General features: G+C 43.0%; 2 protein-coding genes across 2 annotated transcripts; one reads left to right on the top strand and one right to left on the bottom strand.

Annotated features, from left to right (window-relative positions):
- Positions 1-241: 241 nt before the first annotated feature.
- LOC121981737 lies at positions 242-3,588 on the bottom strand. Its single transcript, XM_042534431.1, has 7 exons — positions 3,078-3,588; positions 2,881-2,966; positions 1,908-1,986; positions 1,775-1,834; positions 1,043-1,167; positions 865-936; positions 242-521 (listed from the first exon to the last, which is right to left on the bottom strand). The coding sequence occupies exons 1-7, from the start codon at positions 3,510-3,512 to the stop codon at positions 419-421; spliced, it is 960 nt and encodes a 319-aa protein (XP_042390365.1). The 5' UTR covers positions 3,513-3,588; the 3' UTR covers positions 242-418.
- A 2,879-nt stretch (positions 3,589-6,467) lies between these two features.
- Positions 6,468-13,130, top strand: LOC122042574 (serine/arginine repetitive matrix protein 1-like). The gene is made up of 3 exons (XM_042602754.1): positions 6,468-6,839; positions 9,644-10,313; positions 12,421-13,130. Exons 1-3 carry the CDS (start codon positions 6,468-6,470, stop codon positions 13,128-13,130), a joined length of 1,752 nt encoding a protein of 583 aa, XP_042458688.1.
- The last annotated feature ends 336 nt before the right edge of the window (positions 13,131-13,466 follow it).

The raw sequence follows: 13,466 nt of genomic DNA, 5'->3' as shown, positions 1-13,466 counted from the left end.
AAAAAAAAGATGTTACGACAGCTTGAAATGCCTTCATGTGTCAAAATTTGCTGTTTTGCTTTTGAGTTCAAACATCGACATTTCTTTACAATTTAACCCATAATTGGCTCATTTCTCCCTTGGCAATATTTTATCATATTTAATATCTTGCAATTTTTACGACTACCATCTCTTAGCTTAGAAGAGTCAACCGACTGCTAGAAAAAGTCGGAACTTATGAACACCGAAACAATCGTCGATGTGTTCAAACGATAACAATAAATAAATCAGCAATCAAAACTATTTGTCCTTGTACATGTTTCCTATTCATTCTCATGAACAGCGTTGGAACCATGTAGTGACAAACATGCCATTATGTAAAAAACATATTCGTGAATAAGAGTTTTTTCCACCCGATCGAGATCACCATAAGCAGATATCAGATCTTGTGAACGTGGTAACCAGCATCTTCAGATATCAAATCGTCCTTCCAATTCTCAAATTCTGACCCTCCAAACACTAGCTGTTTGATCCCAACATAACTGAAAAAGGAAGAAAAGCTAGTGAAGCCAGGGATCATTTAATCAGGTACGTAAAAAGAAGGAATTTCCTATGTGTAAAATTTAAAAAAAAAAAAATTAAAAACAAAATCAGAGTTGAGATTCGAGGAGACAATTTTCATCACTTCGTCAGACACTGGATAAAAGAACTAGCAAAATAGGGACCCTAGGAATTACAGTCAGCAATACTGGCTGCTGAGAGGGATTTCTAATGGAGAGAAGAAAACGAATAATAACTTGGAACATTTGGCACTAGCATAAGAGTAACATGGTAATATGTATAATGAAATTTAGAGTTCATGAAAAATAAGGATCTCGAGGTTACTCTGAGCTGATGCTTGTCAACGCATTAATCAGGACATCCAGCAGCAGAGGTTCACTGGTACCAATGTCTACCCTGTAAATATCATATTGAGAATCCATACAAAACAAATGTATATAAATCTATGAAAATATTGCTAGTTGAGAAGGATTTCAAGAATGCAAAAAAGAGTTTGATTTACCATATCCTTGCCAGATTGTCCTGAATCTCCAGATCACCAATGTTGTAAAATGTTGCTGGAGTAACATTTGCTCCTTGAATAGCATCATAACTCAGTCTTTTACTCTCAAGCGGTGCTTGTGATAACTGTATATATTTTAAAAGATAAAATAAAATAGAAGAGAATTAAAAATATTAATCATATGTTTCATACTAGAAATCCAGTTGAAAACTCAAATTTACTTTTAAAGTTGGTCTGCCTTTCTAGCTGAATTGCATATCAGAGTTACGAACCTCAATGTTCAGTCCAATTTAAATACATTGAATATGTACGTAACATACTTATGGAGCTCCTACTTACCAAGTTGAATTACTTAATATCATGCAGCTGTAGCAAGTCTTTTTCACTTCTGATTGTTACAGAGTGAAATTCCAAAACGTGTTGGATGATGATCATTTTTCGTCGATCAACTAGAGTAGATCATGACCATTGCATCAATTATGTTCTTCATTGAGTGTGAACATATCACGAAAAGAACAAGGTGCAACTCTGTTCCTTTTGCATGGAATTCAAGTTACAACACACTAGAACTCTATACCTTTCGATATAACAGTACTGAATACTTGTCAAGCACATGATTCATAAACCATCCCATTGTTAGACTGATATGAGCTGTCAAGAATATTGAGGACACTGGACAATTGAAAATGCACATGACTAGCCGTATCTAGATAGTTTGTTCAAATTTTGTACCTGCATGTTCATCGAGTTGCATCCTCCAAGGCGCCCAATTATATGCCAAGATCGAATAGTCTGTATACATAATTATTCATCTTCTTTAGAAGTAACCAAATGAAGTCAATGAAGACTCATTTGATACACTTACATCACAGATTAAAGTAACGTCTTTTGCTAACGGAACATTGTAGAATTCAAACCATATGTAGGAGTTCGAAAAATCAAACCTGACACAGATCAACTTATAGAAGTTAGAACTGTTTCACAGAATAAAAAAAAAAATGAGAAGGAACTAAATCATCTTATGAGAAATTGGGGGAGAAACATATGGCATAATGAAGCACCTGGTTAGATAAAGTAGTTTACAAAATCTATAAATCTCAGTTCCATTCAAAACTTTTGGATCAGTATATTAGTTTTAAGCTAAATAACTTGCTAACATATACATAACAAAAAGCCATGAATCACAACTATTTGGGATTGGCTATATGAATTATATCTTGTGACACTTTATACAAGAATATATTACCAATGACATATAGATCTTTCAACTTACTTTTATGTGCAGTTACTATAATATTGTTCAATATCCTTCTCTCACTCATGCTTTCGACTTCATTTGAGCTAATTTATCATTAATAGATTCAAGCGGCCATCTTTAAGCACATCCATAGCATGTCAAGATGCTCTGTCTGTGCTGAGGTATATATCCATAATGCTGCGACGCGTGGTCATTTTTGCACTAAAGCAGCAATAACTCATGCTGTTGATTGATGATCGAGCAGTTACACTATACTCTGATTTTGCAAGACAGGAGATCCACGCCTTGCTTAATAAAATGCATGTTTAGTGTATTATTGACTAAAAAAGAAGGGAAAAAAGGTCCCCCAAAACATGAGAGACTCTGAGAAATAGCGTATGTTAAGTATAAGTTAGCTAGAATCAATACCTGTGCACATATATGGCTCACGCCCTCAACCTAACCCGATTAAATATTGCAAGTATTTCACACAAAAAAAAAAAAAAAATCAATATCACAAGGTAAGAGTTCCCAAGAATCCAGCATGAGAGTGTTAATAAATGTGATTATCCAGTAGCCAAAGGCATTGGCAGTCACTCACTTGTTGAAGATGATCTTCATTGGTTTAGCAGACCCAGTTTTAGCATGCAAAATCTTGTGCTTCTTCCGTCTTATTCTCTCCTCAACCTATTAATATATAGAAAACATAAAAATTAGAACTATAAGAGATTCCCCCTTTTATGTCAATACAATAAGCCCTAAACCCTAATAATTGGATGAGATATTGAAGTGTGTTACTCGAGATTGGCCCTTCTTGGGGTCATCGAAGCAGCTACCGAGAATCTCCGCCAGCTCTGGATCTCTATCATAGTCCTCTTCATTCCCTCTGCTTCTGTATCCACTTGAAGAATTCAAGAATTCATCCACCTCCATTTCTCCCTCCTCCTGCTCCCCCTTAAATTCATTGGAAGAAGGGAAATAATCGAAACCTTCCTCTCCTCGTCCTTCTGTTTCATCTACCTCTATCGTCTCCTCTTCGAAGCCTGCAACCTCCAAGGGTTTTTGGAGGGGTTTGTCCCGCTTATTTGGTCTAGCTTTGGCAGCGATGGCAGGAAAGCGGAGTTGCCTTCTAGAGTCGACAAAATAGATGAGATTTGGAAGAGAGGAAATGGATGAGGTGGAGACGCCAGCACCGGTTCCGGCGATCGGGACGGGAAGACGGAGGCTAGACATGGAGCGCGCCTTGTGAATGGCAACAAAGGTCTCGTCGTCTTGGTCGAATCCCGACTCGTACTAGCTGAAAAGTCATGTGTTCGATTGGATCTTGATTACGGTTCGGTTCGACTGAACCGAATTAAAAATACTAAATTAACTTTCCTCCTGGGTGTATCTATTTTGCTCATTCACATATATCTATAGTAATCAATTAACTTTTAAACAAAAATTGACTGATATAATCACTAAAATTGATAGATAAATCTAGAAAACTCGATACGAAATATTTATTCGTCTATATATATATATATATATATATATAATCCTGTTATGCTGCGGGATTTAAGAAATGCGCCTGTGCGCGATTTTTTTGCTGGCATTGCAGACGTGGCATTTGACAAAAGCAAATCCACGTTAAGCTCTCTTCGCCTCTTCGCACAAACAGTAGAGACGAAGCTAGGGCCCGCCTGATCGTACCCCTCGGATCTCTCTCGGCGACCTTCCGAAGCGAAGCTCTCTTCGTCAAACCAAAGGGACGAAGATCTAGGGCACGCCGTCCTAAGCGAAACTCTCTTCGCCAAACCAAAGGGACGAAGATCTAGGGCACGCCATCCTCACCGACTCGCGCATACGATTTGTAAGACCTCTATGAGTTTGCTAAATGATCTTTGTTCATCTTTGTTTTCTCGAAAGCTTTATTTGTTCATCTCTGTTTTCGATTAAAACTGCTTCTGTTCTCTTGGCGTCCGACCCAGCGCAGAACTGCTTGCGAGTAGCCGACAGAAATCATCACCGGGCACAGCAAACAGTGTCCCCTCTGCTGCAGTTTGTTTTCCTCCTTCCCCGACACATCGCAGGTTTCACCGCCTGCTAACAGTTCTCGTACTTTCCCATCCTGAGCAGCCGGCCGCCGTGATTCGCCGCTGGGAAGAGGTCGCGGGCGGACATACAAGAAGAGTCGGGTAACACATTTAATTAAGAGGAATTATCGTCGATTAGCGGACATACTGTATGTTTGCTTGATCGTTATAATCGTCTCTTGCAATTGTCAATATTATCTGGACTGCAATTAGTGGCTTCGTAGAGGATGTTAGGACATCGTTTTTCCTAACTAGAATCAGAAATCGCAGAGAAACAGCAGAAGACAAACGACATCGTTATGGATCGGTCAACAGACCGATCCATAGCCCTCTGGACCGATCAGGACACATCCTGATCGGTCTGGGATGATGCTGATCGGTCTGTGGACCGATCAGCCTATAGGTGGATCGGTCCACAAACCGATCCCCCTATAGTTCTGAATCGCTTCAACCTCATTAAAATTTTGAATTTTCAAAAGCAAAATCCATATTAAAGAAACAAGTCAAATGTCACGTCTGCAATGCCAGCAAAGAAAAATCGTGCACAGGCGCGTTTCTTAAGTCCCGCAGCATAACAGGGTTGTATATATATATATATATAAACTCTCAAAACGAATTTTTATAGCAATCATTCCATAAACCAAAGCCAACACGCATAGGAAAAAAAAAAGCAATCTCCTAATCCTTCTAAGGATGGATCATTCATAAATGATCGTATCGTGATCATAATTAGATTGTAATTGATTACGATTCTTTTTTTAAATTCATCATCCCTTTTAAATTATAGTTTAATTTGAAATGGACGGTCGGAAGCCGTCAATGGTGGGCAAATGACTAGGTTGCTAGGCACCAAGAGGGGTGGCCTTTAGATGGTCTCGACCGTCCGCTCCGAACAAAACTATAATCTAAAGGGGACGATAAATTCAAGAAGAGAACGCAATCAATTGGGACCGGATTATGACTACGATCACGCCGCAATTATGAATGATACATCTCCTAGTCCATTAAAAAAAACCAGGAGATATGTTCTTGGAAAAAAGTATTAGATATGTAATTTGGATATTTTTAAAATTATCTACGCTATTTGAGTAATACAAAACTTAAACTACATGATTCATTAATTTACCGAATTAAATACGTTTTGCAGTTAGACCCAGCAATCCAAAATATTGATGGTAATCGTAAAAACAAAATTTCAATTTACTTACAGTTAAAAAATAAATTGAAAATTTATTTAAGAAGTATGAATACTACCCCTTACTCTATCGCAACTTCTTAATTGCATTCTCTGACTTAGTTTTATTTTTTTTCTAAAATTTAAAATTATAATAATTATAATATAGAATGTTCTATAAATTAAGGTTAGAATAGGGGCAACCAATTGTTCACTCCTAAGGTTTGACACATGAACCATTTGAAATATAAATAAAAGAAGTCCACGGACAAATCGGTTCCGAACTCAAGTTCTTGCTGTTGGCCATACATTGCTGTTGGTCAAATCGTGGTCGTCGATGAGTTGTCATGGGCTCACGGTGGTGGATGATTTGTTGGTTAAGAAACATTGAAGTAATTCCAGCTCAAATGCGCTAAAATTTATGTTAGGTGATCCAAGAACGATTGCTTCGTCTTCAAAATGAAGGTAATCATGCAAAAAAAAAAAAAAACGCACATTCTCAGCGGTTAAAAATTAAAATATGTCAATGAACACTTGTTCCGAAGAGAAAGAAAGCTCCACTTGTGCACACCAAAATGAAAAGGACGGATTTAAAGGTGACAATCGAAGTGATAAAATATCCAGTACTACGGAATCAAACATCTCGTCTAGAATCGATTTTTTTTTGCATTCAATTCAACTGGTTTTTGGCTGTTGGAGAAAAGGAATCGCCAGAGGAGTCGAGATTTTTAGGGCGTGCCAGCTCCATCGCAAGGGATCAATCCATCCAGAGCACCAAAACACAACAAATGATCAAGAGGAAAGGATAAAATAACACCACGCATCTCAATAACAAATCCTACTATCAGGATCTATATACCATAGCCTCGTATTCTTATCTTAGAATCCACATGTAACAGCCACGAATAGCGATCATCAATCATATTATTTAGATCTAGAATGAAAAGAACCATAAATCGACTCGAATCCAACCCTACCGAGGACTTCAACCAGAGCGCGCTCCGGATCCATCAGCGGCGAAGAGATCCGAGAAGTAGGGCGACGGAGGAGGCGATGAAGGCGACGGCGAGCGGCGGGGAGACGACGCAGGCCGCAGAGGTGGGTGCGGGGGCGGGAGCCTCGGCAGCGAAGGCTCCTCCAGCGAGGAAGGAGGCGAAGAAAACCACGGCGAGGCAGATCGCGAGGGCTTGGGCTCCGAAGGCGGCCATTGAAACTACGACGAGGTCTCGGTACGAGGGTAAGCAACAACAGAGAAGAGTAAGCGAACAGAAGGGCGAAGGCGGCGTAGACGAGATGAACCAGGAAGCGGGGGTATTTATAGCCCGAACGGGTAGCCTAGCGGATCGGGTAATATATTTATTAATCCGACTCGTGACCTGCGGTCTTCGACAGGTGCCAGCTGGTCCACCGCGTTGTTTGTTTAATTATTTCGTTAAATGCCTTATTTATTCGTTTATTATTAGTAAGTGATTTATTAATCTTTGAATATTAAGGAATAATAAGTAGGTCTCTTATATTAATATTTACAGCATTTTGACACGTCTTGAGTTAGAAACTTCATGGGTAAGCAAGTCGATTGCTGACATATGACTTCCATAATCATTAGGGTTGGGCGGGGCAATAGTGCAATCATATTAATGGCATAATTACATCATGTTATTATAACCAATATAAATTAATATGTTATTACCAACAGGCAACATTAATAATCATTACAAATCAAAATAGATCTTTATAATTATTCTTTTACCATACGAAATCACACGTATTCTCTTTCCCCGCGATCAACAAATATGGAATTAGTTTATGATTTTTAATTAAAAAGGTAAAACAATTTGCAAATTTTTGGTTTGGTTTCTTAAAAATAAATGTTACAGTATGTAACATATAGTGTTTCTGTGTTTGGGTTAATTGATAGTTCCATCACAAGCACAATAACCAGGTTATTAAGTATAATAGGACATGAGATTAATGTCAAATCTCACCTGTTTTTTAATTAAGTTCGTCCGTTGTCAATCTGCTGACATGGCGCTACGGTGAGAAATGCCACTCCCACCAACTATCTCAATAAAATTAAATAATTTTAAAATTGTTTCTTAAAAGAACTATTCTTAATACTAATCTAAGTTGAGTTGAGTTAGTTGAGTTGATAGGTGATCTAGCTAGTACATTTAGTGACTTATGAATAATTAACTTGAATATGTTATTTAAGGAGTTCCTCGTTTTTTCTTTGATAATCCAGTATTCAACTGTTGAAACGATTAATTTTAAAGGTAATTAATTCTGTCCCATGAAAGTTTTATACCAACTATTAGTATAAATTAGAAAACGCTCAAGAAGGCTCATGCATCTAATTAGTCAGCGTTCTTAGGTTTGTTATCTCATTAGAAAAAAATCATTATAGTGCATCGTAACTAAGATTCGAATCTTAAATGTATGATTAATCGTTTGAAAAGTCTAATCACTGTATCATAATCCCAAAGATTTAAAGTACAAGAGTCAATTGATAGCTTATCTAATTTGCTTCAATTTGTCTGTTATTTTGAACTTGCAAAAAATGATCCATTAATGTCTGTGTCGACCGTACTGCACGTAGCAAGTAGGGGATCGACCACTGTGCAAAGGGCAGGGTCGATCGCCTGATACGAGCATAGGGAAGGTTGCCTGATGCAACTACAGTTGATAGCCTCTTGCGACCATGACCACCTCATATGATGATGATAGGGTTGGAATATTGTTGAACGGAAGAGTTACCACGGAGGAACAATGGAGGAACGATTTGAATCTTTATAGACTATTAGAGAAACACAACGAATGTAAAATATAACAGTATTCACATCAGTTATACTATATTTAAAATTTAGGGTAAATGACCCACTTTATTAAATTTAGATAATCATTTTTCATACACACTACATCAAATACTCTAAAATTTCCATCATCCTTAATTTTTTATTATTATTTTCTCTTTCTTCTATTTTTATTATTATATTTATGGAATGAGTGGAAGGAGAGAGATTGAGTGCAAGGAGATAGATTAAAAAGAAAATATTATTTTATTTTAGGGTAGAGATTTCATTCTCTGAATTTAAATAATCATTATTCATCAAATCTAAATTTAGGGAATGGATAAGGAATTGATGCATAGGATAAATTTTTTGAATAAGGTAACTGATGTGAATGCTCTAAAAGTAAAAAATTAACAATGGAAATTACCAATCAATCATTATTTTGTGACGTTTTTTAAAAATATCACAAAATAACGATTGATTTTAAAAATTAGTTCGTTAATAAAAAAATTAAAATGAAAAAAAATAGTGGCTAAATGTCTCACTCTGCCATTAATTTATAATAAAAAATATTAATTAGTCTTTATTTAACTATTTTAAATTTTATTACGATCGGTTACAAATTGAAGTCAAGGTGAAAAATTAACAATTGAAATTACTAAATAGTTATTATTTTGCAATCGATTTTAAATATCAGTCACTAATGATAAAATAACTTAAAATTGTTGTGGGGGGATTAGATTTGGAACGTATTTGCTTCGTCGTAAATATTAGAGTAAAAGTGAAAAATTAACATTTAAAATTTCTAATCAACTGTTATTTTATGATGGATTAAAATCAGTTGTTAATGATAAAAAAAAATTAATGACTAGGTGTTTTAATACTTTTTTATTTAGCGACTAAATTTTAATTTAGTCACAAATTGACAATTTTCTTCTAGTGGAAGCAATCACGAACAAAATGATTATTAGCCTAAGTCTTAAGCGTATACCTTTATTCCAAAATTGTTAGAGTGAGAAATAAGCAATGTTGTGAGATTGGGACATAGAAAGTGATCCGGATGTAGTTTAGGGCATGAGGGGAATTGAGTGAAGGGGGCATTTTCATCATTTGGGAGGATAAGGCTTTAGGGTTTTTGTGCGCATAAGCACTGTTCACGAACAAAGGCAGAGGAGGGGGGATGGGTTCGTGGGGGGCAGCCGCCGCCAACCTGAGTAGGGACGGGGGTCGTTTCTCCCCTTCTCGCTCCTCGTCGGCGCCGGTCACCACTCTTTTCCTCTCCTCCTTGCGACGCCGACCGCAACCCTCCTTCTTCTTTCTCCTCAGGGCACCGCCCGACAGACCTGGTGGACGACGACGAGGAGCACCACCAATGATATAACCAGCACGCGTCGCTGCCGCCAGTGTGCGCCATCGCCCCCGACGGGCACTACTTCCGCCTCTGGCGACTACAGCTGCCGCTTCCTACGACCGCCATCAGCATGCGCCGCTGCCACCAGCGCACCGCCGCTGCCGCCAGCGCGCGCCGCCGTCCCCGACAAGCACCGCTGCAGCCTCGTGAGGCCACCGCCACCACCATCGCAACCGACTCCAGGGGATGTCATTGTCGCCGACAGCGGCTGTCGCCGCCTCCGCCGACCCCAGCGCCCGATGCCACCTCCAGCCGCCGACTGTGCCTCCTGCGACCACCATAATCATCCCCAGCGGGCGCCACCGTCGTCACCCTCCAAGCAGCCGCCGTCCGAGAGCTCAAGTATCGTACTATGCCTATATTCCGGCCTGCGAGCCGAGAGTGTGTGCGGCTTTCGTGTCGCTGTTGTATGCCGGCTTGCGAGTCGAGACTGTAGTCGGACCGTGCGTCACCTTGCGGATCCATATCGCGCCCGACTTCAAGCCACCGAAGCCAGCTACTCGCCTGGTGGACATTTATCTACTATTCAGGGTCACGACGACTCGATCAGCTCACCCACCTATCCAAGGGCGCCCCGGGGCCAGGGTACGTCATCGCCTTCATATTGTATTTATTTCACTATTCCACTATTATTTGGTTGCTCATATATTGGTGGGGTCGCCTCGAGCACCGGGGTACCAGAGACCGGGGCAACCCGGTCATTGGATACAGGCATTGCTGACCAGAAGACTTCGGACGACTTAGTTAACACAGGAGACAGCTCATCAGCCGGGTCATAGGGATGCGGTCAACCTTCCAGACAAGACACACAAGCAGGTCTGTCTTCTCAACTTCCCGACAGAATCAAATTGGCGCTGTCTGTGGGAACGCACCTGATCTGGAACGTGAAGATGGACATTGCCGGAAAATTCTGCCATTCTCATGACCTCGGTCAGTGTTTCTGTTATATTCTCTCTCAGTTATTTGCTTTGCCAAAGTTCCTCGATCGAAGACCCCCGAGTCGATCGGCTAGGCGTATATTATCCGAGTCACGGGCTCGATGTCGAGGACCCCGTGCCGATCGACCGAACGTATATTATCCGAGCCACGGACTCGATGTCGAAGACCCCGTGCCGATCGGCCAAGCTTATACTATCCGAGCCACGGACTCGATGTCGAAGACCCCGTGCCGATCGGCCAGGCGTATATTATCCGAGTCACGAGCTCGATTTCGAGGACCCCATGCTGATTCGGCGGTCGAGCGGCGACCTTAAACCCTCGCGTCATCGGCGGTCGAGCGGCGACTTTAAATCCTCACCTCATCGACGGTCGAGTGGCGACCTTAAACCCTCGCGTCATCGGCGATCGAGCGGCGACCTTAAATCCTCACGTCATCGGCAGTCGAGCGGCGACCTTAAACCCGTGTCTTCACCGACCAACTTATCAGAGCATCGGATATTCTATCTCCTCCATCCGGGGTCGAGCAGTCGTATCGGAGACACTATCTCCCCCTTTCAGGGTCGAGCGGCCTTCACTGGTCTTGGACCAGCATATCGGATCTCATAGGCTCTGCGCCCATTCGGCTCACGACTTCCATTTCGGTTTCGCGTGCGATGCACTAGTGCAGCTCACAACTTTCACTTCCACGCGCCCTTGACTCACAGGTTACACTTCAGTTCAGTTCACGTGCGATGCGCCCGTTCGGCTCACGACTTCCATTTCGGTTTCGCGTGTGATGCACCAGTGCGGCTCACGACTTTTTCTTCCACGCGCCCTTGACTCACAGGTTACGCTTCAGTTCAGTTCACGTGCGATGCACCCGTTCGGCTCACGACTTTCATCTCCGTTCGCACTCGATTTCACGAGCTATGCTCCCGTTCAGTTTTCAGGCTCCACGCCTGCCCAGCGTTGCTTTGCCTCTCGCTTGATCTCCCGGTCAAATTTTACGGCAATCCGAGCGGCGGTTTATGATCGCTCAGCCGTCCGTTTGGCCAGACACTTGAACTACTTGGTCGAACGCTCGACATTCGCTAGACGGTTCTGTCAACATTTTACGATCTATTGGTCGACATTTTCTCAGTCGCCCGCTCGGCATCACCTGCTCGTTCGCTCTGTCTGCTCGTCATCTTGTGTGTCACTCGATCGACTATCATTTCACTCGCTGCTCGCTTGACAATTCTGCCGCTCGCTCGGCATCGTGTTCTGTCGCTTTCTTGGCATTGTGTCCGGCTGCTGACTTGGCATTATTTCCCTTAGTTCGCTTGGCATCGCTACCATCTCCTGCGCGACGCTCTCTCGATTACTTGGTTCGCATTTTTTCGACCGCCTGATCGGTATCTTCTTGATCGCGCGCTCGGCTCGATCGCCCGTCTTTCTACTTGATCAGCATTATCTTCGTCGCCTAGATCGCATTATTGCTCGTTGCTCGCTCGATGCTACTTGAGTCACTTATGCGACATCGCCACAACTACTTGTTCGACGTGATAAGATGAGCCCAGTGGTATGATTTCGCGTTCGGTAGTGATTATGTTTTGGGCTTAGTCTAGTCAGTCGAACTCGCGCCTCCTTCGACTATACTTGAAGGGGAGGCTTGTGATCCGGATGTAGTTTAGGGCATGAGGGGAATTAAGGGGAGTGAAGGAGGCATTTTCGTCATTTGGGAGGATAAGGCTTTAAGGTTTTTTGTGCGTATAAGCACTGTTCACAAACAAAGGCGGAGGAGGGGGGCTGGGTTCGTGGGGGGCAGCCACTGCCAACCTGAGCGGGGACGGGGGTAGTTTCTCCCCTTCTCGCTCCTCGCCAGCGCCGGTCACCACTCTTTTCCTCTCCTCCTTGCGACGCCGACCGCAACCCTCCTTATTCTTTCTCCTCAGGGCACCGCCCGACAGACCTGGTGGACGACGACGAGGAGCACCACCAACGCTATCACCAGCACGCGTTGCTGCCGCCAGTGCGCGTCACCGCCCCCGACGGGCACTGCTTCCGCCTCCGGCGACTACAACTGTCGCTTCCTGCGACCGCCATCAACATGCGTCGCTGCCGCTTCCTGCGACCGCCATCAACATGCGCCGCTGTCGCCATCGCGCGCCGCTGCCGCCAGCGCGCACCGCCGTCCCCGACAGGCATCGCCGCAGCCTCGTGAGGCCACCGCCACCACCATCGCAGCCGACTCCTGGGGCTGTCATTGTTACCGACAGCGGCTGTCGCCGCCTCCGCCGACCCCAGCGCCCGATGCCACCTCCAGCCGCTGACTGTGCCTCCTGCGACCACCATAGTTGTCCCCAGCGGACGCCATCGTCGTCACCCTCCAAGCAGCCGCCGTCCGAGGGCTCAGGTATCGTACTATGCCTCCGGCCTGCGAGCCGAGAGTGTGTGCGGCTTTCGTGCCGCTATTGTATGCCGGCTTGCGAGTCGAGACTGTAGTCGGGCCGTGCATCGCCTTGCGGATCCATATCGCGCCCGGCTTCGAGCCACCGAAGCCAGCTACTCGCCTGGTTGACATTTATGTACTAGTCAAGGTCACGACGACTCGATCAGCTCACCCACCTATCCGAGGGCGCCCCCCTGGGCTAGGGTACATCATCGCCTTCATATTGTATTTATTTTACTGTTCCACTATTATTTAGTTGCTCATATATTTTTGGGATCACCTCGAGCACCGGGGTACCAGAGACCGGGGCAACCCGGTCACTGGATACAGACACTATTGACCATAAGATTTCGGACGACTTGGTCAACACAGGAGACAGCTCATCAGCC

This window comes from Zingiber officinale, chromosome 1B (assembly GCF_018446385.1).
Source record: "Zingiber officinale cultivar Zhangliang chromosome 1B, Zo_v1.1, whole genome shotgun sequence".
Taxonomy (NCBI): domain Eukaryota; kingdom Viridiplantae; phylum Streptophyta; class Magnoliopsida; order Zingiberales; family Zingiberaceae; genus Zingiber; species Zingiber officinale.
This window is presented reverse-complemented; position numbering and strand designations above follow the sequence as displayed.